The sequence below is a fragment of the Orbicella faveolata genome, unplaced genomic scaffold, assembly GCF_042242905.1.
Source record: "Orbicella faveolata isolate gen_17 unplaced genomic scaffold, um_ofav_v1 contig_48, whole genome shotgun sequence".
In the NCBI taxonomy this organism is placed as follows: domain Eukaryota; kingdom Metazoa; phylum Cnidaria; class Anthozoa; order Scleractinia; family Merulinidae; genus Orbicella; species Orbicella faveolata.
This window is the reverse complement of record NW_028301578.1, coordinates 510001-535381: the sequence shown is the minus strand read 5'-3', so window position 1 is coordinate 535381 and position 25381 is coordinate 510001. Positions and strand designations below refer to the sequence as shown.

At 40.0% G+C, this 25381-nt stretch overlaps 1 protein-coding gene and 2 pseudogenes across 5 annotated transcripts in view; 2 read left to right on the top strand and 1 right to left on the bottom strand.

Annotated features, from left to right (window-relative positions):
- The window catches only part of LOC110044307 (furin-like protease 2), a 38099-nt gene extending 12945 nt beyond the window's left edge, over positions 1-25154 (bottom strand). Inside the window, exons 1-11 of one of the 5 annotated variants that reach the window (XM_089281447.1) lie at positions 24989-25154; positions 20718-20822; positions 20448-20537; positions 17363-17459; positions 16417-16487; positions 12801-12908; positions 3562-3752; positions 3038-3154; positions 1712-1896; positions 784-903; positions 265-341 (exon numbers count right to left, since the gene is read on the bottom strand). In XM_089281447.1, coding sequence (XP_089137573.1) covers positions 265-341; positions 784-903; positions 1712-1896; positions 3038-3154; positions 3562-3752; positions 12801-12908; positions 16417-16487; positions 17363-17459; positions 20448-20537; positions 20718-20822; positions 24989-25011 — 1184 coding nt within the window. In that variant the 5' untranslated portion in view covers positions 25012-25154. The other 4 variants (XM_089281448.1, XM_089281451.1, XM_089281450.1 and 1 more) reach the window with 4 other exon arrangements.
- LOC149095805 (uncharacterized) lies at positions 5398-9081 on the top strand (annotated as a pseudogene).
- On the top strand, positions 9088-11226 carry LOC149095804 (uncharacterized; annotated as a pseudogene).
- Positions 25155-25381: the final 227 nt, after the last annotated feature.

Genomic DNA, 25381 nt, shown 5'->3' with positions numbered 1-25381 from the left:
ATTCTTGTTACGATACAAGTTGCATGAAAAATTGCTTAGTGTATAATTCCCTGAAATGAACATGTCTCTCAAAGTTCTAGTTTTTGCCACATCGTTCAATATATTCAGTAAATGTAAAACTAAGCAATGTCTTGTGCAACTTGTTGTGCAACTTGTTTTGCAACGGCGCAACAAAACTTCAAGATAATTAAGTTACAAGAAAAATGGCCTTGTTTAACAGAGCCTTAACTGAGGCACAACCAAAAGAATTTGTATTGTACATACACATCACTCTGGGTTGAGAGCTCGGCAAAACTTCCTGAGAGAATTTCGGGTGCCGTCCATTTGATTGGTATACAGCCCTATAAATACAAACAGTGTAAAGCTTGTAAGTTGACACTGGAATGTTTCATTTGAATTTTGTTTAGCTAAATCAACATTTAAAAAATCAAGGTGGATCTAAAGACCCTGAAACACTTTCTTTACACTTGGCAAAACGAATTGTGAGTACTTGAAGCTAAATTTAAGCATTTTTGAATGGCCTGTAGTATTGCTATGGTAAACTTTTGCATCAGGAAAAGAAATATAACTTACATGAACTATTAATAACTTGTTTAATAATGATTGAGACTTTGGTTGATGTCAAAATTATACTGTCAAGTAAAAAGAGTGATAGTATTGATTCAATAAAGAAAACGCCGAAAAACCTTGGAAACAGTTTTGAGCCACCCTGAGTGATTCCCTTGCAGCCAGTATTGGTGTGTTAATTTTGTCTTGGGTGTGTAAAATTGTAAAGTGAGATACCTTTTTAGCATTGCCATGGCCATACTTGAAATTTTGATAAGCCAGACCAAAGTCGGTAACTTTGCAAACAAAGTTGTCATCAAGAAGAACATTACGAGCTGCCAGGTCTCGATGGATTATCTACAAAAAGTCATTATTTTACATTTTGAATATGTTAACACTTTTCAAAAAGTATCACTTAGTTGTAATTGTGGAAGGAAAAACATAAATTTGACTAGAAGCCAACACCCTTTCCTAGTTTTTTGAAACCAGGGGCCTTCCATTTTGACCATTGCAAATAAGTCAGTGCTATATTACAATCCAAGGATAGAAGAGGATTCAAACTCTAAACAAATTCCAAAAGCTACAATTTTTCGTTAAAAATTGATTGCAGGCGCTTCACAACACTAGGCCTTACAATGCACGAGTAATAACAAAGTAGTATTTCCACTCCCAAAGTACATATCATCAAGAGCGGGTACCTGCATTGGACTCCAGATCAAACAGTCAGGAATCGAGCCCGAACTGGGAACATTCAGGAGTGCATTTGGGCAACGCACTTTACTCTCACAGTGCCTCCCTCACCCAGGTCCATAAAATGGGTAGCAGCAAATTTAATGCTGGGGGTGGCCCTGCGATGGACTTGCATACCATCTAGAAGGGGGGCGGGGAGAGTGGAAATATTCATAGTCCCTTCATGCTACTCAAAAAAGAGATAAGCCCTGGCCTGATGAAGTCAATAGGCTCAAGCACAGACCTAACACTATGTAAAGAAGAAAACCTATTCAATGAAAATATGCTTAAAAAATGACTTAACACCAACATACTACCACCTGGAGATTTAGAGTTTGTAATAAAATACAGGACGAGTATGAATTTTTTTGTGAGTGTTAATGTGTTAGCTTGTAGAATTTTGTTGCAATCCTATTTTTTTTAAATGGTTACTTACCCCTCGGGATCCAAGAAACACCATGCCAGCAGCAATTTGTTTGGAAAACAACACTAGGTCATATATTTGCAGTTCTGAAACACTTCCCTGTCCAAGATGATACTTATCATGGATTCCACGGCTTTTCCTCAGATAACCCAGCAAGTCACCGCGCACCAAGTACTCCATGACCATGATTGGATGAACTAAGAGCATGAGAGCATGTTCAAGAATAGTATGTACAGTCAACTCAGTTTTGAGGTGCTCTATATTACTGTGAAATTTGATAAATGTGCTTGCCTAACAATTAATATACAGGACACAGGAATGTGTGGTCCAGGTCTGCTGTGTTGTTGAGCACTTGTTGTGTCTTGTTTGACAATGTTGGACATGCAATGTCAATGTTGACAAAGTTTCATTTCCTTTTACAGGTTAAGAAGTCTTCTGCTTAAATTACAATAACTATGATCACATTTTAATTGTGCCTTCACTACACAACCAAACACACTCAAAGGTTGAGGCATGGGTGTGTTGGTCAGCCAGGCCCAAGATATGTTTTAATTGTGAATGTAAGCTTACAACTAAGTGGATAAACGATACATTAAGTAATGTCCCACATGCGCCAAAGCTGGACACGTAAACCCCAAAAACCTCGTTAGGAAAAATAGGGACCGTGTACCCCCGACCAAATGCAGTGGTGCCACCTCTGGGGTTTTAAGGTTGATATATAAACAACAGAATGAAAAAAAAAATCAGATAGAGCTAATTTCACAATAAAAGTAAACCTTATGCGAAAGTGCTAGTGGCAAGGCTGACTGTAGAATGTCACAAGTTTCTCAACTGTCTCTTTTTACAAATGTACCACCCATGAACCTTTGCGTACTACCCTCGCACCTAGTTCTTAGATTCATGTCGGCAAAATATTACTTTATGTCAATACTGATTATCACAAATTACATTTTCTATTGTATTTCTGCAGTTCACATCATTCAGTCTACATTTCACTTCCTTTCACAGGATAAGATAAACTGGTCTGCTCCAATGTATGGGTCTTCATAGCTCTGCACTGCAGCAGCAATGCAGGCTACAGGTCCCAATCCTGAAGCCCAAAAGCCCTTTGTAAGGCTTAACTTACAATTGCTTAAATTGTGACAACAACTGCCATGACCACAACCTCATTTCATTTGTATTTCCACAGGTCACATCCTTCACTCTACTTAGACCTATGGAGACATTTTATCCTAGGCATAACGTATCAAATAGAGCTCTCAGACATGCAAGAAGGCAGCCAAACAAGGAATAATTTCCATAATTCATTTACCAAGCACAATAATTGCAACGTTTTACCTTGGGTGGTAACACAGCCAATAAACTGGACAATGTTTGCCTGATGGTTTCCTCCAAGAAGCTTTCCCAGCACAATTTCTCTCATCAGAGACTTCCTCCCATCTTTGCCAGAGGTGGCTACAGTGTAACACCACAACATAATAAGGTACAAATAAACTATTCGTAGTAGCTATATACTATACTACTGAGAGAACGGCATTAACATGGAATGAGAATGAATAGAGAAAGTAAGCTTTCGCAAAATTGTGTAATTACTCTTTCTTTGGTAGGTCGACATCAACTACATGTATTAGCTGCCTATTTAATGACCTAGTACATAACAGATAATGTAAAGTATGTATGTGTATATTCTTCAAGTTGCAAAAAAGCAAACATAAACAATGCATAACTACTATTTTTACTTCAATTTACTATATCTACACCAATGTAGATATAAATTTAATACAATCAAGTATTTAGTATAGCAATAGCACACATCTCGGTTTGTCTTGCTACTCCTACAGTACATCTGTACATGATCTTACGTGTAAAGGATTTTGCAGCAACTGTCCGATTTCCAGGTTTTCCATCTGATTCACTCAAAAGTGCTCTCCAGACTGCTCCAAATGCCCCCCTGCCAATGACCTCTTGAAGTATTATACGGTCAACTGCAATCTCCCATTCATCCACTTCAACGTTTAGCAACTGCATCTCAACTGCTTGCTCTTGATCCGGACTAAACAATTTAAGTCAACACTATTAAAACCATGACAGTGCAGGGCTAACTAATAAAAAAATATATTGCAACTAATTATATATAAGTCAGTGATTTTGTGATACATTCAAACACAATGTGACAAACCTAACAAATCTATAAAACTATCTTTTTGTTGAAGAGGAGCATTCTGCAAAAATTAAAGGGCACCTCTTATCTGTTGTTATCATATTTATAATCCAAAAGCCTCTTTAATCAGTTTGTATTCTAAAGACATGCATTCCTCAAAAGTGTAGTTCATGCAGAGGTCTTGCTTACTGTATGTCTTCCCTCAGCCAAAGAATCTGAAAATAAGCCTTAATCAAAATTGCATATCTGGACTTACTGAACTCTATGACTGGGCAACAACAGAATAAAGCAAAGCAACACACCGTGTGTACATCCATCACCAAAAAAATTAAAGAGATTAATTATTCAATTACAGACAGATCCTCCTTCAAGAAACCCAGTCACAAAGGTTATTATTGTCCATAATTCATTCCTTCCCTCCCACCCCTCTTGACTTCAGTGGGAGATCAGACAGAGAAAGTTCACGCCACATTTCCCAATATTGTATGCCTGCAGGGTTGAAATCCTGTACTTCAAAACATGCCCATACGTGAATGCTCATGCTCAAAGACAATTCACGAGGATCTTGCTCCATTTTTGACCAATACAGTCCTCTAGGTTTACGAATAAGTACCTTCACTCATACATAAAATGTGCCCATTTGAACACCAAAAAGAAACTACAATGTAAATTGTCAGCAGGAGGGAGAGATAATTTTGATAAGTGTTTGACTGATTTCAACCTCAGATCAAAACTTGCCCATGCATTTCTTATGATAACACCCCTTTGAAAGTTTCAGGGCACTAACATACCTTGTATAGATGGTTTTCAAGTGACGTCATCACTTTCTAAAATCCAAAACTAAAGAGCCAACAAAGTTTTTATCCTCATCAGGCATAAGAGAAGGTATATTTATATCTGTTTACAATTTTACAGCTCAATAGCGTGTTTCGTTTGGAAACCAGAGCATTTTGAATTTCAGGGTTATGGAGGTGCGTGACACATGTACAAGGTTATGATCGGGTTTGTCGAAAAATATATACTTATCCCATGATTTTGAGCCTTTTTAGAAGTTAGAGCATTAGGAAAAGTGCTTATGTAAATGCTTGTTTGATCAGTACTGATAATCAGTCGCCTAGATAGCCAAAGTAAGTTCCAGATGTTTACACTATTTTTCGGCCGCCATATTGGTGTACCACGGAGGTCCACCAACATGGCGTTTTCATACTGGGCTCTGTAAATATCTGCAAAACATTTCGACGAATATCTGAAGTTTGGGGAAACGCACAGGCCTAAAACTTGGAGAGGTGTCTTGTTTAGTTATCTTCTATAACATCATAATTTCATAGCTTTGTCCATTGGATGGTTTTCGATTTATTTTTTCACTGCGTGACAGTGAAAAAGATCTATTACTACATGACTAGGCTACTTCAGAGGGCCAATAACTAAATTTAATCAATCAGATTGTTCTATTATTACCAGTCTAATGTCCTTGGTACTGGACTGGACATTGTCGCAAATGCTTCCCCATGATAACCCTTTAAGCTTTTCTGGTAAGTTTGTGGCTTATGATTTTTAAAGAACTTGCTTTCACCTAAAACATTCCTTTTCTTTTTCTTTCAACTCTCCCTTCTGTTTCTGTCCGAAATCCGTAGTTGGCATTACGCATTGCGTTACGCGTAGAGTTACGTATCTGGTCACGTGCTTAGCTTCAAGTTAATTGACAGATGAGTCATGTGCTTGAGAGTGGGAATGTTGGAGATGTTGATTGTGAATGAGAGAGAAAAGCACGAGTGTTTCAAAAAGATTGTTTACCTTGATAGTTCAAGATTGTACCGAGATCGTGAAGACATACAGTCCTCAGATTGAAGGAAATAAAGATTGTGAAGTCCTCATATGTGTGGATTTCTATCACAGTGGTCCTTCGAGCCGGATTATCGAGCTTGAAGACGTCGACAAGATTGACCACGTGCGCGGACTGAAAGTATGTCGGTCACCGACGCCATAGCGAAGAAAGTTAAAATCAGAGCTGCTCATAGAGGATCTGCGACGAAACTTCTTAATCGTTTGAAAGACAGGCTGAGTGATGAAGAAAATCCAGTGGATAAATTCTGGTTGAAAGAATCAATTCAGTCGATGCGACTGAAGATAGAGTCACTCAAAACATTAGATGACCAAATAATTGACCTTATTGCAAGTGGAACGGCCGAGGATGTCGAAGAGCGTATCGAGAAAGAAATTGAGAACAGTGATGGAGTGAGAGCAGAGTTGAACGAAATCGTGATGAGAATGGAAGAAATGATGAGTAAATTTGATCCGCCACCGCCGATAGTTCAGCCGAGTGCTTTGTCACCGCCCGCTCAAGTTCATTCAAGCATGGCGTCAGGAATCCCTCAGCAAAGCAAGGCGAAAGCAAGACTCCCCAAACTTGAAGTAAGGAAATTTCACGGGAAGATCCAAGAATGGCAAGAACTTTGGGACGCTTTCGAAAGCGCCATCGACCAAAACGAAGGCCTCACGGCCATTGACAAATTCTCCTACTTGCGAAGTTTAGTCACTGAACCGGCCAGATCAACCATCGCGGGATTCTCCTTGACAGCAGCGAACTATGCGGCCGCTGTTGATGTTTTAAAGAAGAAGTACGGAAAGGAAACTGCCATACAGCGTGCTCATGTGAATGACTTGCTAAATTTAACGCCGGTGTTCAGCGATAAGGATACAACTCATTTGAGGAAACTATACGACAGTTGCGGCGCTCATTTTAGAGGTCTCAAGGCGCTCGGAGTGGATGAAACTACCTTCGCAGCAGTGGTAGTCCCCGCCGTTTTGCAAAAGTTGCCCGAAGCATTTCGCCTGACCATCACGAGGGGAGCCGACTTTCTGAACTGGTCGATGGAGGAATTGTTGAGCGCGTTTTTAAAGGAGTTGGAACTGAGGGAAGACCATTACTATGCAGTGTCCTCGGGTGGAAATACGCAGAACAGGAAGGACAGCAACACATTTCACACAAAGCAGGAAGTTGAGAACTGTGCGTTTTGCCTTGGGAGACACGCACCAGCGAACTGTAAGAAAGTGAGCGATGTGAATGCACGTAAGACTATTTTAGTTAAGTACGGTAGATGTTTCAAATGTTTGCACAGGGGGCACCGAGCCCGAGATTGTAAGTCGATTGAATTATGTAACAAGTGTGGGCGGTCCCACCACATTTCAATTTGTGATAAGCAGGATAAGCCAGCAGTCAGTGAATTTGAAGTTAGACCAGAGGCTAACCCTACCACTACTAGCCCCAGTAGTTTTCATGTTGGTGCGGGAGATCGTGTAGCCCTACAGACTGCCCGTGCAGTCATCACCGGGGAGGGTCAGCCACTGAGGGTTAGAGTTTTGTTTGATGCCAGCAGTCATCGTTCCTTTGTCACAGCTGGAGTTGCTCGGCTTGCGCGGCTTCCTGTAACCAGGCAAGACTGGCTTGCAATAAGTACATTTGGGCAACGCTCAAGGGATATGAAGCTAAGGGACGTCGTCCAAGTCAAGGTGAGTCCTATAGGGGGGGGGGGAGAGTTTCATTAACATGGAGGCATACGTAGTTCCAGAAATTTCTAGTATACCAAATACCCATGTAGAATTAGTAAAATCTGATTACCCCCACTTGAAAGGGATTTGGTTCTCTGATGTAAGTAAGGGAAGGGATGAGATGGTTATAGATGTATTGATTGGGGCAGACTACTTGTGGCATTTTCAGAAAGGGTGCACAATTAGGGGTAAGTTTGACGAGCCCGTTGCCGTAGAAACGGAGTTGGGGTGGGTCTTGTCAGGGCCCATGAAGGGCCAAGACACATGTAGTGATGTACACTTCACCCAGATAAATTTCATTGCAAGCTCTGTTGAAGAGCAAGAAGGTCTAGATGATGTTAGAAGATTGTGGGATCTGGAGACACTGGGTATTAGAGAGATTACTGACCAGGTTCATGAGTCATTTGAAAATAGCATCTCATTCAATGGGACCAGATACTCTGTTCGCTTACCTTGGAAGGAGGGGCACCCGGAACTTCCCAGTAATTATGGAACCAGTCTGTATCGTCTTAAAACTCAGATGCGAAGACTAGAGAAGGATCCTGAAATTCTCAAGGAGTGTGGGAACATCATAGAAGACCAGCTACGAGTGGGGGTGATAGAAAAGGTAGCAGAGTTGGAAAAGGCCCCCAGGATTCATTACTTGCCTCACCAAGCAGTTGTTCGCCAAGAGTCAGCTACTACCAAGGTAAGAGTGGTATATGATGCTTCCTCGAAAGAAAGTAAGAGTGTCGCATGTTTGAATGATTGTTTGCATGTTGGACCCCCTCTGACCCCCTTGCTTTACAACATTTTACTTCGATTCAGGGAAAATAGAGTGGTCCTGGTAGGGGATATTGAAAAGGCTTTTTTAAATGTGGAAGTTGACCCAGAGGATAGAGATTGTCTGCGTTTCTTGTGGGTGGAGAAACCCCCTGATTTGTCGCAAGTTGTTGTCTACAGGTTTTGTAGGGTTGTATTTGGACTGAATGCATCACCCTTTTTATTGAATGCTACACTCCGACATCATGTCAAAAGGTATGAAATTTGGGACCCAAGGTTTGTAGCTAAGTTGTTGAATTCGTTTTATGTTGATGATTTTGTTGGTGGTGGAGCGACATCACAGAAAGGTATGGAGTTGTACCAGAAGACTCAGAGTCGAATGGCCGAAGGAGGTTTCAAACTCAGGAAATGGCTGACAAATGATTCACAGGTAAGGGCCAAAATGGCAACAAAAACCCAGATTGATGATAAACAAGATGTGGTGACAGAGGAAGACATCAGTTATGCTAAGTCTTCTGTGGGCATGAAGTTGGGAAGCAAGGGCCAGAAGGTGTTAGGATGCGAGTGGGATTACGAAGCTGATGTCATCACTCTTGATCTGACGTTGATTGCGCAGCGTGCCGAAGGCTTACCTGCCACTAAGCGGAATACATTAAGGCTACTAGCAGGAGTCTATGACCCCTTGGGACTTATTAGTCCGGTTACAGTGAGTGTCAAGGTTATATTCCAAGAGATCTGTTGTCAGAAGTGTGGATGGGACGAACAGCTGGAGGGAGGGGTCAAGAAGGGCGTGGAAGATTGGATTAAGGGCCTCATTGACTGTCATAGGATTGATGTAAAACGCTGTGTTTATGACCACCCTCATGAGGAGGTGGAGGAGTGCTCACTGCATGGGTTCGCAGATGCAAGTAAGGCCTACTGTGGTGTGGTGTACCTTGTTTATAGAACCCAGGTAGGTAGATATGTACGAATGTTGACTTCAAAGACAAGAGTGGCACCCTTGAAGGAGCTGTCAATTCCAAGGCTAGAGCTTATGGCAGCACTTATACTAGTGAAACTTATGGTCAATGTTGAAGGTGCTCTTGCCTCGCAGCAGAGTGTTAAGCGTTCGAAACTGTGGCTGGACAGTCAGACTGCCTTGTTCTGGATTATGAACAGAGGGGAATGGAAACAATTTGTCAAGCACCGTGTGAACGAAATTTTGAAGCTGAGTGACAATGGAGATTGGAGGTACTGTCCAAGTCGAGAGAACCCTGCGGACATTGGGTCAAGAGGAATGTCTGCATCCGGTTTAAAGCAGAATGTATTGTGGTGGCAAGGTCCTGCTTGGTTAACAGAGTCAGAAGAGAGTTGGCCTTCAGAGGGATCAGTGTCACCTACCACTGAAAGTCAAGAACAAGAGAGGACGACCAGCGTCCTTGTGACCCGAACTGACTTGGTTGTGGGGATAGACAAGGTCATTGAAATTGACAAGTACAGTTGCATAAGGATGGTTTTGAGAGTGACAGCGTGGCTTAAACGGTTTTGCTTCAATGTGGCCAAGAAGACAAAGTCAGAGAGGGAGCATGGACCGCTATCCTTGCAAGAGCTGACGGAGGCAGAGATTGACTGGATAAAAGCAGCACAAAGAGAGTTAAAGTGTCAAGAGAACTACACGCAACTTTCTAACAAGTTTGGTCTTACTGAAGACAGTAAGGGTGTGATAAGATGCAAGGGACGGCTAGAGTATGCTGATTTGCCTGCGGAAGCGAAGGAGCCAATAATTTTACCCAAAGACCACCACCTGACATTCCTAGAAATTCAAAGATGTCACAAGAAGGTCCTTCACTGTGGAGTGAAGAGTACTCTTGCAGAACTGCGCACCAAATTCTGAGTTCCCAAGGGGAGACAAGTTGTGAAGAAGATATTGTCCCGGTGCATGACATGCAAGAAGTGGGAGGGTACAGCATTTACCCAACCAGCGACTGCGAGTTTACCAGAATTTAGGGTCAATCCGGCCCCGCCCTTCTCAAAGGTTGGGGTAGATTTTGCTGGACCAATGTATGTCAAAGGACGAGGTAAGCAGTTAAAGAAGGTTTATGTCTGTTTATTCTCATGCTGTGTTACTTGGGCACTGCACCTGGACTTAGTGGAAGATCTCTCGACTCCTACATTTCTGAGGTGTCTGAGGAAGTTCACCGCGCAAAAAGGAACTCCCACCTTGATCGTGTCTGATAATGCAAAGACGTTCAAAGGAGCAGAGAGAGATACGCACACTTTTTCGACATCCTGAGGTAAGAGCAGAACTAGAAAACAAAGGTATCGAGTGGCGTTTCAACGTAGCAAAGGCCCCATGGTGGGGAGGGTTCTTCGAAAGGATGGTGAAAAGCGTTAAACATGCTTGAGAAAGGTCATTGGAAATGCAAGACTTTCCTCTGACGAGATGTTGACAGTCCTTGTGGAGGTTGAAGGTACCCTTAATTCAAGGCCCCTGACTTACGATGACAACAACCCATCAGAGGAGGTTCTTACCCCATCCCATTTGATACATGGAAGAAGGATTCAGTCATTGCCAGAGGTACTAGAGTCAGAAGAAGAGTTTGGAGAAAGTAGTGCAACATATACCAGGAGGCACAAGTACCTGACTAAGAAGCTGCAACATTTTTGGAAGAGGTGGCAACGGGAATATTTAACTGCCTTACGGGAGAGTCATGAAAACAAAACTGCTGGGAAAGGAAGATCGCCTAAGGAAGGAGATGTCGTGGTAGTACATGAAGATGGAGTGAAGAGAGGCCTCTGGAAGATGGGAGTGGTAGAAGGGTTGATTTGTGGACGTGACAAAGAGGTAAGAGGGGCACACGTGAGGGTAATCACCAAAGGGAGGGATGTTCATATAACTAGGCCTGTTCAGAAATTGTGTCCGATTGAAGTTCATGCTGGGCCGAATGCAGGTAAGAGCCAAGACAGAAATCGAGCGCAACCAGCAAATTTGCAATGGAGCAGTCGGCCTCGCAGAGTGGCAGCTTTGGATGCGGCTAGAAGGATAAGCAGCCTGGCAAATCAGGAAAACGACTGACCTTGTGGCTGTATTCTTGACTCATACAAGTCAAGAGGGGGGAGAGTGTCCGAAATCCGTAGTTGGCGTTACGCATTGCGTTACGCGTAGAGTTACGTATCTGGTCACGTGCTTAGCTTCAAGTTAATTGACAGATGAGTCATGTGCTTGAGAGTGAGAATGTTGGAGATGTTGATTGTGAATGAGAGAAAAGCACGAGTGTTTCAAAAAGATTGTTTACCTTGATAGTTCAAGATTGTACCGAGATCGTGAAGATATACAGTCCTCAGATTGAAGGAAATAAAGATTGTGAAGTCCTCATATGTGTGGATTTCTATCAGTTTCGTTCAACAGCTGAGGTGAGAGTATATGCCTGGTTGGTGCCCAATAAGAATTGCAAACTTGAAGTTTGCAACGTTTTTCCAGTCAATGATAGTGGCACTTTTTCTGAACATTTCCTGTCATTTAATAAATCTCCTATATGTATTTACCAAGCTTTCTCGGGGTTATCGGTGGATGTTTAAACTCAGTGATGTAAAATGTTATGTAACCACCTACAGTTAAAAAAAATTATAACAAAAATTCTCGACTTACAGTTTTGCCATAGCTGTAAATGTACATTCCCAACGAAAGATAACAAAAGTTACACATGTGCAGAAGACACAAACAAAAAAATAATGTCAGGTGTAATATGTGCCAGACCGGAGGTGTGTTAAAAATTCTATAAAAATTGCTGTATTGGACTTTAGAGTGATTTCTTAAATAGCAATAGACCATATTCGTATTCTCAGTAGACTGGACTGGAACTAGCTTGCAATGCAGGGGAATATCATTGAAAAGAGATAGATGTCATTTGGATTTAAAAAGATTCCCAGCGTTAGCCTCAGTTTCAAGCTATAGTTCCAGTCCAATACAGAGAATACGAATAATTTTATGGTCTATTATTAAATATATGTTCTAAAAATCTGGCATTCACTAATTGGTGTAGCTAAATTACAGTGTAGGTGACAATTTATGTCTTGGGCTGAGCAGTTCAACTGAAGTGTTTTACATGGCACTGAAACTAAATTTCTTATGAATCTGTGACGCATTGGTAGAGAAGAGAGCCAAAGTGGATTATTTCTTCTTTAAAACAAAATCTTTTAGCAAGACTAGCACAGCAAAATGGAGGACTAAGATAAACACTTTTAAGATGATTTCCCCAGAAAATTCGCGCAATAATGGCAAAAATAAAGTTACCAAAAAATCCTCATAGCATGGTAATACTTTGATTAAAGGTAAGAAGAACTTATTGAGACTTAAGCTCTTAAGCTGACCCCGCAAGAGAAAATTGAACTCGAAGTGATCCATATTTCAATGAGAACTGACGTTTTGCATTTAAGTTGAAAACACAATAACTCATGTGTTAAGCCTTCTTACGAGGTTTGACATTAACTTTCTAGAGAATGCTTGGGGATTTAATTGTGGAGTCACTTACAGAAATGAATCACAGTGAGATGTTTTAAATAGTATTCAAAAAGTTACCGTGCTGTGAGTGGATTTTCAGTAAATATTTTTTGCACCTATTGCTCAAAGTTTGAGCAAAATCTTTTCACCTGCCCTTCGACGTTTGCAGATGTACCAGCCAACAGTAAATATGACAATGCAACCAAGCACAGGTCCCACAATATAATACCACTCCAGAGCCAGCTTGGCAATAGAACCTGGGTAGGGAACATTTAGCATGACTATACAAAACTTCCGTTTGGTAGTTTTCTAATTTAGTGTTGTTTATCTTTAATCTTTAACCTTTAATCTTTAATACAAATTCTAAATTACACTACATTGAACAAGTCAATCCAATGAATTTGAGGACAGCTTAAAACAGAATACAAGATTCCTTAATATAAGCTGCCTTAGTGTATCATTGTATGATTGTACAGCTAGATAAAGATTACTCTAAACTCATTAAAAAATAAGATAATCACGATAAAAAATTTTGAAATAATCGATGTTAGCGTTCACAAGGACCTCAGGTCTGATCATTTTATGGTTAACTTTTCCTTGTTTACCAAGGTTACCTGCTTAAAGAAATCGCGTCGGTCCGTTTACAACCTAAAGAAAGCTGACCTGTCTGGCTTAAAGTCAGCGGTACCTCCCTTGGGACACTGTATTTGTTGACAACGACATTGACGCCAGTACTGCTTGCTGGTATGACTTGTTTCTATCATGTGTGGATGAATTTGTTCCTAAGGTGTTAATTAGGGATGCCAACAGACCTCCGTGGAGGTCAGGTGTCAGGAACAGTGGCCTAATGTTGGCACACTGGACTTGGGCCCAAGCAGTCCAGGTTCAAGCCCTGACCAGGGTCATTGCATTGAGTTCTTGGTTAAGACAATCACAGTGTCACTCTCAATCTCACCTTGGTTGTTCAAAAGCTGATTAGCGCTAACCCAGGAACACCTAAATGTGAGCAAATGTGGAGGCCTCTGGATGTCCCAGGCATCATCACACGCACACACCAACCAACCTATCCAAGCTCAAGCATAGCAGCTGTGGATGATAGCTCCATGGCCATGGCCCTTATGTCGCTGTGGTGGTAGGCTAAGAGGAAAATGTCACCTGCATAATGGTCATCGAGCATGTCTGAGAAAGTCCGTCAAACGCCCCTGTCATCTTTTGCTTCATAGGAATAAGGAGAGTATGCATCCTTGATTGACACCTGTTTCGATGAGCGAAGTCTGTGCCAACCTGTGTCGTAGGATGTGCTATAGCATTTGTCTGTGAACACTGTCAAACGCTTTTTCAAAGTCTATGAAATTGACATAGTTGTCGACTACTCCATGATCCAGGTGCTTTGTCATTCTTCATCTCTCTGATGGCCTTGATTTCCTGGATTGACTGCAGCTCAGTGTTTACGTCCATGTCTTGAGCATCTTCGGATGTTGGGGCTGTATTTTTAGGTTTAGGACGATTGAGGTTAGGGTTAGGGTTAGATACCATGGAAATGCTCATGCCATCTCTTTAGATTGTCTTCTACTCGAGACAAAACTCTGCTGTTTCATCCTTCACAGGCATTTTTCCACTGTTATATCCAACACTGAGTATCTTCACGATGGTATAAAGCATATTCAGTTCTTGCCATGCTGTAACCACTTCTGCTTTCTCAGCCAGATTTTCAATGTAGTCCACTTGTCCCTCTTGGCCATCTTCTTCACCTCGTAGTCCAGGTCTTGGTATTTCTTTCTGTAGCAATCTTTCACTCTCTCTCACCTTGTAGAATCTATCTTCTCCTTCATCCCCTTTCTTTCTGACATCTTGTCCCATGTTCCTTCCTGAATCCAGTCTTCTTTCTTCCTTCTGAATCAAAGGAACTTCTCTCCTGCTTCTCTCACTGTCCAATAGTGAAAAGTGCAGAGGTCAGGTTCCACCACTTCTTCCTTGAGGGCTTGGAGGCAGTTTCTGAGTTCAAGCTTAGAGGTTGTCTTGGTCTCTGGAACTTAGTTTTGTGCAGGTTGATGGTCAGTGTTGCCATCAGCAACCGGTGGTCACTCCAGACATCTACTCCTCTTTGTACCTCCTTATCTGAAAGCGAGTTCTTCCATTTGCTGCTAATGATAATGTGATCTATCTGGGTGTGCATCTTGCCATCATCAACAACTTAGAATCATTATCATGAAGAGCTACATTTTATTATTCTGTGAATAAATAAGACACAACTAACAAATTTAACCTTGTATTTTGTAAACCAAGACTCACAGTAAACTAAGGCTAATTGCTTTTTCTGATGTACATGTATTTCTTTCTTTATTTTTTTTTACATCATCCACAATTTATTGGTGTGGACAGGGGGCTGGGGCAGGAGCTCAGGAGAAGAGGGGGCAGAGTGGTATGAAAGAAAAAGGGCAGGAAGTGGGACTCTTAAGAGGGCAGGAAGTGAGAAGGAAATGAAAATGCTAACTTTCTTCAGTTATTTGTTCATGAATTAGAATAGATCAGTATACAATTGAGTGTCGAAAGTAATAAAGCAAATATTTTTGTTTTGACTTTGGTTTTACTATTAATTACGGTTTAAGATTGGGTGAGTAGTCTAATTGGTAAGTAACTGACTTGGTTTTGGTTTTGCGACAATTGAAAAACACTCTTTAACTATATATCACAACCATGAATCCAACAATCTTATGCGACTTGCACTTGCACCCATTTGTAGCATTCTTTATCTCAGAACTTATGAACATTCATCCACAGGCTAGAAAACACAGCCTTACTTCTGGTGAAATTGTACACAATTTCTGTCCGGAGCAAATTTAGTAACAGGACTGGGTGTCATCCAATTTGTTCTGAACTGCCCCTGAAGGGTTGTCCAACTTTGCTAATCATGCATTTCATCAAATTGGTTTCCACTCAGTCCTAATTGTGATTTCTTTTCGCAACACCCCTATTCCACTAACAAAAGCTTGCTACTGATACATGCAAGTGCACTTAACAATATGCTAGCTCCTATCTTTCAATATTTATGTGTATCAAGGTTAGTTTGATGTTGAGTTAGGAAAAACTTGTCTTGTTCATTTAAGAGTAAAATTCAATCCCTATATTGAGAAGATTTAACCATGTTACAGTTTACAGTTTGGGTACATAAACACTTCAAAAGAGATGGCAAAAAAGTGCATCTGTTCTCAAATAAGCATCCCCCTGGAAGGGGGGTACTCCTTGTATACAGTAGGTATGTGTGGCCCCAAAGGGTATGGTTTTTCAGCTGTTTTGATCATAAAATAGGGTATTGATTCTTGCCATTTTGGTCATAAAAAGGGTACTGTGGTTTTTGCACTCTGGGACAGTATGCTTTTAAGATTAGAAGTTTACAGCAATAATTGCTGTAAATTTCTAATCAATTTAACATTGGTCTGAACCAGGAAACTAATTATATTAAGCAGGCCTGAAACAGGGTATTGATTTAAGGATTGCGTCATAAATAGGGTACCAAATTTTGGGTCAGGTCATAAATAGGGTGAGGAAAATCACAGATTTTGGTCATAAATAGGGTAAGGATTTCAGGAAGTGGGCAACCCACCCCCACCCAAACTTTTGGGAAGTAGCACCCCCCCCCCCCACCACCACCCTCAGGCCTGTCTCCATTTGTATATTAATTGAGCAGTACTGAAATTTTAATCCAATTATTCTGAAGGTAGATCTTAAACAAAAACCAAGCCAAAATAAGGCAAAAAAACATACCCTGACACTGTTCCTCCACTTGGAACTGGTACTGGATTATTTTCTACATAATCATAACTTGCAGATGCAACCTAGAAGAGAAGAAATATTTTTAAAACAAATATGTTTCTCAGATTCGCTGCTCTGTTTCCTATTTTCCTTTGACTTACGAGAAGACAGCTAAGATTCTGAGGGATTTGATTTTGACTTTGAACACTATAAACAGAAGCATCATTGTTTTATGTACATGTACATGAGTTGTATTGGCATAAGACACAGCCATCTTTGCTTGAGAGAAAGCTATCTAGACCCAGGCAGATTTTCTTCCAAAAAATGTATAAATGAGTGAAAAAAGTCCAGGTGAGTGTTTAAAATATAATTTGTAGCCCAGTTGCTGAGATTGAGGCAGATCAGAGCCACAATGGGCAACAAAAGTATTGGGACACTCAGCGGTAAAATTTGATTTCTGAGCATCTTGAAAACATTTCTCTCCCTCCCCCTCTCCCCTCCCCCCTTCTCCCTTAAACAATGTTGATTTTGCCATCTCAGATCAGACCCAGGAAAAAGAAAAAACAGGCCTAAAATTCAACATAAGGCGGATTGATATGCACACAGCTCTTCAATTGCTAGAACTCACAATCACCTGTACTGTTCACGACTGTCATTCTGACTGGTTCAAAAGAATCTAGATTAATAAATACCAAATTACTACTTAATGACTAAGTTTGCCATAATTATTAGTCAATTAGCTAACAAGTCTCCCATTTGCTATTCTCTGTAAAGCATATTCCTAGGCCCAGATTTTACAAACTTGTTGAAAGTCCCAGTCTCATGCAGATGTTAAAGAAGGGTCTTCCATAAGCCTCAGATTTTGCCATTCACCACCCCCAGTGTTAATGTAAAGAATAAAAGGAAACTCAACAATTCGAAATCAGTACATAATTAGATGACAGTTCAGGATGATAACCATTAACTCCATCATCAAGTACTGCCACCAGAATTCCTCTCCCTGTGTATCTCGGCCAAACTGAAGTGATGTTGTATGTTGGATATTTAGGTCTCTCCTAAAATGAGATTCAAGGAAAGATTCAACATAAATAAGAGAGATTTATAAATCTTTTAATATGTCTATATACAAGATGTAGTTTGGGTAAATTAAAACAGTTGACCAAACAAAGTATTGCGTACTCCCACAGCAGCTGTAGTCCTATAGTCCTCTCCTTTTGTATTGCTTTTGATATTTACTTTTAGTCACTAGGACAAAAACAAATTATATTTCAAAGCTGCTGGGTGCAGTTGCTTTGTCTGCACTCAGGGTTCAAAGTTATTAGTCACTGAACAGTTCAGAGCTGTTTTATATACATCTACTTTCTTCGCATTTTATTCAGCTATAATGAATACAGGGTGTAAAATTATTATATTATATTTTAATTACTGCTCGGGGACTCAACTTCACCAGCAGCTAAAATTAGCCAGACCTTTTTGTTTAAGACTCACCCTGCATGTGATTGGCTGAACACATTTAGTTGTTGCACTACTGAACTTTCTTGTTAGGAACTTAAAGTGGCTATGAACCACTCAACTTGGAAAACGGATCAGTAAGCAATGGCAGTTTTGATGCCACTGAACTGGGTTTTTAATGCATAAGGTCACACAGTAATGCAGGTAAAAATGAAATTCAGGTTAAAATGATTTTAACCTAGTTTGATTCTCAATTTCCTATTTGTCCTCTAACCCTAATTAATCATGATCCATGAATAATTAGGGATATGAGACAAAGAAAGGAATTTCATTTTAACCTGAATTTCATTTTGACCTATAACATCTTATAAAATTTATACAATTATCATATATATTGAGCCAGAGAGGTGAAGAATAAAGCTAATGCGCACTGGCCTTGTCAAGAAATAGTACAAAATGTAACAGTAACAGATACATAAGGAGAATTGTGGTGCTGTAGATTAACATTCATAGAGTCATCCTTGTTCAAGATGTTATCACAGGGAAAGCACGGCTTCTTATCTAATCACTACAGCTATTAGGGTAAGCGTAGCACTGGCCAGATGCGTGACCAAGTAATAAAATCCCTGTATTTTGGGTTTTCCTTTTCTAAGTTATATTTAATAATTATTTACCGAAGTGGAGGTAAATATCCATCACTTTCACCGACACTGAGGTGAATAATTGTTTTAGTGTATACCACACAAGCTAAATAATTAGCGGACCAAAACATTATTTTATGAGTGACAAGCGGTCGGAAATTTTAAAATCTCTCGCGCTGGCTGCTTGGAGGTGAATAGTACTTGCTAATCACCTCTGAGTTAACCAATCCGAGCACACAAAAAGCACTATTCACTTTTGCGGTGTATACTAAAATTCTATATTTTTTGTTCTTCAATAATCTTTCCCTGCCAAATCTTCTTATTACTGACAGCTGCATTCTCTTTAGCTTAGCTGAATTCCATTGTTTCACTCAACAAATATAAGTTAAAAAGTGAAAATAAAATAATCTGAAAACAAAATAAAATCTATGCATGTATGTATGTATGTATATAAGGTTACAAATTAGTATAAATGTAATATCGTTGATGAGATCTTAAACTGATCTTCAGTTATAAAGGCATCAATGACAACATTGTAGGCTCTGGGGTCAATTCTAGGTGTGGGCTTTGAAATTTGTTTTGTCTTTCTATGCTCAGCATGGAATCACTATTAATACCACAAGAACAGCAGCGTGTCTCTTCAGATCAACAAAGTTAAGACCTGTTTGGCAGAGTCAGTACTTGGTTGGGTGACCAAGTAAAATGCCTATGTGTTGTACTGTGAATGATTTCTTGTTTACTTTATAAATTATAAATATTAATTTTTTATTCTCTTTCCAAGGCAATATCAGTGACTGCAAAACTTGCAACCATGTGCAATGTCTTTTCTTCTCTTCATCAACCATTTGTTCAACCAAAGAAAGGCATATCATTTTACCATGGCCATACTTGTACATGTATCAATTTACAGCAACCGTATAAGCTTACTGTATCTAGCAAAATGCAATGTTCAAGTTCTCTCAATTCTCCTCGCCATTTTTCATCCAAAGTTTAATCAAGGTTAAATTGTGTCATCTCCACTTGTACAAGCTCGGCAACGACTCACTTACAGGATCAGAGCCAGTCATCAACTCACTCGAACTTCAGCTCAACTGTACGTACTCAGAACTCACTTGAACATGCTGTGTAAATTACCCAGCATTTCAGTACACATTAATTAATATGAATATTCTTCCCATCATGAACGGTGTTGTAGATGTGGCACAGTTGGTTAGTCAATTGCCTCACATGCAGGAGGTTTCAGGTTCGCATTCTGTGGATAGCAATAATCTTAAGGTTCTTTTTCCTTTCTTTTTCACTGTTGTTATTTTTATCACATTCATTTATTGTCAAGAAACCATTTACCCGAAGAAGTGTATTTGCCTTTCCATTTCTTACAAGTTTAAAAAATCATCTGGAGCTTTTAATCATTCGATATATGACTTTTTTTAACATTTTTGAACTCAAAATATGCTAGCTGCCTTTGTCGTGCCCTAAATTACCACTCGTGTCACATGGGTTTGTGAAGAAAAAACAAAAAAGACTTTCCCTTACAATCAAATTATGTAAGAAGAACCATGAGGTCTATTCCCTTTACAACTGAAAAATCGCTTTGAACACCTAGCTTGTACCTCTCTAATAAAGTTCTTTACAATGGTCAGTGGATGTTTGAAATGTCTTCAGAACAGGAAGCGAAGAGGTGATGGTCAGGAGTGAGTGTCCATTGATATCCATACCAATTGAAATGTTATTTTCCAAGATAAAAACATATCGCAGTTATGGGTGTCACCATCAATATTGTGTTTAGAGTAAGCGGAAATTCACTATTAATTAATATTTATAAAGCAACTAGAAGTATAATGTTACAATGTACATATGTACATCCATTAGCAAGTTAACATTAGGAAATGGTCATCAATAAGTACTGTGTGTCAAAGTACTCTTTGAAAGCAAGTAAAATGGGCAACTCACAATATATCACTGTTCCTTAAGTAAAGGGTCTCTGATAACTGTAGACAGTAGTTGATATTCTTTTTCCTTCTGCTGCATAAACCATTCAACCTATTAAAAAAGAAACTGTTAAGACATAAACTGTAAATTAGAATTTAATTGAGTGCCCTTGGTTATGGGCTTATGACTGCCAGCTATACTCCTGACTTTACTGAGATACAATAAATGAAATTTATAATTTTTGGATGGTATCTACATACAAAATCAAACAAAACTTCATGAAATTCTAACCTTTTGATCCAAATCCAGCTTACTGTCAATCTCAAGTGACTCAGATTTCTTTTCTGCTTGACGCTGTATCTCAGGACTTTTAAAAGTATAATAGTCCTCAAAGAGCTAAGAAATAAATCAATCAAATTTAGTTTTGTACTTAATATATTCATTGTGCTTCCTAATAAACACTCATAAATATAATTGCATGTAAGTTGCTTAATTTCAGAAGATGTAAGTGGACCTTTCAACCCAAGATCTACATCTCCAAATGATAATTCAAACATTTTTAGTATTGTTTCCTGTCATTTTTTTTTCCCCTTGAAGTTATAAGGTGGCCTATTAAATCAAAATATGGGTTTGAAACTGGCATCAAAATAATGAAATTATGTCAAATTATGTATATTTGTATATCCAGTATTCTATTCTGTAACCGCATTGAGGTCTTACATGAGATAGCATTGTGCCTGCGCAAACTCAGTCTATTGCCACCTTTCCAAGTGAACAGAAGTCTTTTATGTCTAGTGAACATTTTCAGCAATAATTTGCTCTAAAGCACCTTAGAACTCCTGACAAAGACACGGATACCAGTCAGAGGAAGGAAACATCTGGATAGAAAAAGGAAAGCAGCAATAGCTCTCAAAGTAAAAGTGTCCAAGGACATTGGGTGATTCCAGAAAATATCCATTCCTTACCACTGGTGGCATGAACATTTTGACCCCCTCTTGCCTTAGGAAATTCCAAAATGCTCTACCCCCCATGCCCTTCAAATTCCAAAATTGTTAACCACTCCTCCCCTTCCGAATTTCCAATTTTTTTTTTCATAGCCTTTGGAATTCCTGTTTAACTGAGTGTCTAAAACTTCCACCAAATGGGAAACTTGCGCTTTTTTCTCTCTCCAAGAAAATTATACCAACAACGTTTTGGTCAAGCAAACAAGCAACTCAAGTTTATTAACATTTAATAAAGTGCACCACAGCTTTCCCTTCTAAGTGTTATCTATAAGTTGCTTACCACCAAATAAAACTTTTTGCTCACAGTTCATTACCTTCATATTTTCAGGAAAGTAGATCATATTGATACCAGTGGAAGACAAAAGTAAAGTTCATGATGTGCCGTCACCTGCCATATTGAAAATTGCGTTCATTGAGTAATTGCTGACCACTAGTGATGCAGCCTACAAATCTGTCAGGTGTCCCGTTTGGAAACGAGAGACTGGTGCGAGTTTTTCTTACGCAGCAAGATCGCCGATTGACAATTTTAGATCAGAAAGAAACACAGGCTTGTTTTGTATTTTATTCATCCATCAACTGTAAGGCCTCTTTGATATCGAGCTTGCACCATCCATACGCTCACTTTCCTGCGTGATCACTAACACCTGCCTGATCAATGTTTATCCTTCTTCCACGGTTGGTTTGTGCTTGATGATATATAAACTGGAAAAGTTACCAGATCAGCAATTTCAAGCGAAGCTTTTGTCATCTCCCCCCTCTGAAAATTTGGGGCTGAAACTCCCAACTGCGTTTGGAATTCCAAATGAATGAGTTGCCAGTAATCGGATACCCGTGTTTGCGCAAAGAACTCTGGGATTCGTCAGGGGGCAAACATTGCAAGTCGCTAGTTGTTTCGATGCCCAAAAACATGGTTTTGGCAAGAGATCAACACTTTTTTGCCGTTGTTTTATCACAAATGGATTTTGGCAATGTTGATACATGAAAAATGTAAGTTTTTGTTTGAATAACCGTGAAATAAGTGATAAAATTTACCGACAGACTCCTTTTTGCTTGCGTGAGGTTTACTGTGAAACTTACATTGAAGAGAATATTGAAAATTTCAATAGACGCCTGATCTCGAGAGGCTACCCAGAGCAAATGGTAGAAAAGACCCTCCGAGAAGTTAAATATAAAGACAGAAAAGAAGCTCTGAAACAGAAATCGAAAATTGCAGAAGGAACTACTACCCTTTGTGTCGGGCAATTTCACTCACCCGTCAATACCAAACTTTGGAAAGAATAATCACGCACAAATGGCACTTTTAAATACAAATACTCAGAGATATTCAAGGACCCACCCTTGATCTGTTATAGAAAAGGAACATCACTGAAATATGTGCTTGTAAAAGCAAAACAAAGGCTTTGACCAAAACAGTAGCCACACAACATGAGTCGCACGGACTCATTTGTTATTAAATCAACCCCAAACAGCACAATGATCACCACCGGGTTTATTTCCAGTATTATTTGTATGAATGAGCTTTCAAATAAGCCAAAAGTAGCCTGTACACAACTTAAAAGGTTTTACTGAGTTATTTCCTCTCGATTTATACCTAATTAATTTTGTAATATTTTCAGACCATTACGCGATGTAAATTTCACAATAAACCTCACGCAAGCAATGGAGTTTATCGGTAGATTTTATCACATATTTCATGGTTATTCAAACAAAAACTTACATATTCCACATATCAACTTTGCCCAAATCCATTTGCGATAAAAACGACAGCGAAAAAGCGTTGATCTCTCTCAAAAATCATTTTCTTGTACCTCGAAACAACTTTTCGCCATACACTTCCTTCTAGCGACTAGCAATGTTTGCCCCCTGACGATCCCAGAGTTCCTCGCGCAAACACAGGTATCCGATTACTGGCAACTCATTCATTACGTTACCCTCCCATGCCTTCACAATTCCAGTCCAAGAGAGCCCCCTCTCCCTCAGAAATCCAAGATGCCACCCGTGGTATGGTATGGATATTTTCTGGAATCACCCATTGAAGTCCAATTTGTTGTGGAAAATGGTGCCAAGATTGGTGTTTCTCCTTTGTGAAGGACCCTCGACAGCTCCGTTAGCTGCCATGCAAGAAGGATTTGCAACACCGCCCAGAATATGGCTAATGACATTTCCAAGGCTTTTAAGTCGGCTAAGGTCGACCTAGAGACATCCTAGACGAGGAAATTCAAAAGGAAGATAGATTGCAACACTGTCCAGAAATATGGCTAATGCCATTTCCGAGGCTTTTAAGTTGGCTAAGGCCGACCTAGAGACATCCTAGATGAGGAAATTCAAGAGGAGGATAGATTGCAACACTGTCCAGAAATATGGCTAATACCATTTCCAAGGCTTTGCCAACCTATGGAGATTTCCTAGGGGTTGAAGGGTGGTAAGGGGCCATGGTGGAGTGCACTGGGGCCACCAGGTGTACTTCGCAAATGCCAGGAAATGCCCACCATGTCAAAGGCTCTGCCACCAAGTTGGCTGTTGCATGTCCTCGTCATAACCCCGGTAATGCAGTTGTACTGTAGCTGAGCGACAACGGCAAAAGGCAGGTATCCGGTGCCTTTCAAATAACAGGATATTGTGGCTAAGGGAAGGACACCCTGACAGAAAACCCAGGCCCTCCAGGTTGGGGGTTGGGCATGGGGCCAATCCCCCCATCCCATAAAAAATTATCGATTACGGAAACCAGAAATTCTAACAAGCAATGTTACATGGGCAACAGCACAACTACTTGCCTAACTCCAAATGATAATTTTATCATATGGGAGGATGGATAGATGACTGGAACAGGTGTTCTGGCCCTATACCCACATAGGGTTACGGTCAAAGAAGAAGAAGGCCAACCTAGAGACATCCTAGATGAGGAAATTCAAGAGGAGGATAGATTGCAACACTGTCCAGAAATATGGCTAATGCCATTTCCGAGGCTTTGCCAACCTATGGAGATTTCCTATGACGGAATTTCAAGAGGAAGATATCCTTAGCTGTCATGCAAGAAGGATTTGCAACGTGTCAGGAATTATGGCTAAGGCCATTTCCGAGGCTTTTAAGTCGGTTAAAGCCGACCTAGATCAAACTTCTAGATTAAGACCATTACATCATTATAGATTTCACAAAGGGTGCAATAATACAGTTTGTGTTGATCAAGTGATGTGGTGTCTACAGCTTTTAGCTCAATATTCTGGGGAACTTCAGATAAAATACTACGCTCTAATTTAACGGGTCTCCTGCGAAACTGGAGGTGTATTTACATGTAAACAATCTTTGGCTGGAAGATCGGGGAGTTTTTAGGAAAAAAACAATGTAAGCTTTAAAGCTTACATAACTCGATGGACTAAAATAGAACATTCATAATTAGTAAGGCGGAATTTATAGTTTTAAACCACATACACAAGCGATTTGTGAGAATCCAGTCGTACGATGTTGCATTAGTGAGATGCCGTGAAGGTCCCGTTTTTTACTTCCTCAATGGATCCGAGAGTCACAGACAAAAAACTAAAGTGTACTGAGTTAACTTACGTGTCTTTCATAGGACAAGCCATGTTTGACGGCTAACTTCTTGGCGTCTTGCACACCACCATAAACTTTCACGGCCCAAATATTAGTGTAAATGTCCGTGGCAAAGATTTGATTTCCACTGAAGAACAGTAGGAGAATAGAGCACAAAAGTACTGCCTTGCCCGCGTTCTCCATCTTAGCAAGTGTTGAATTAACGCTTCCTGTTGAGCTGTTTTCGCTGCAGTTGTGCTGAGTGACCTGGCATGCATTTTCTTCACCACTAAGGGTAGGTGGAGAGACCCTTGTTTGTTACCTCTGTTTGGCATGTTTTTTTTTTTGTTGTTGTTTTTGTTTTTTTTTTTTCATTAGTGTCTGACCTAGCTTCAAAAGATCGCATCGTACTGCAGATCTACA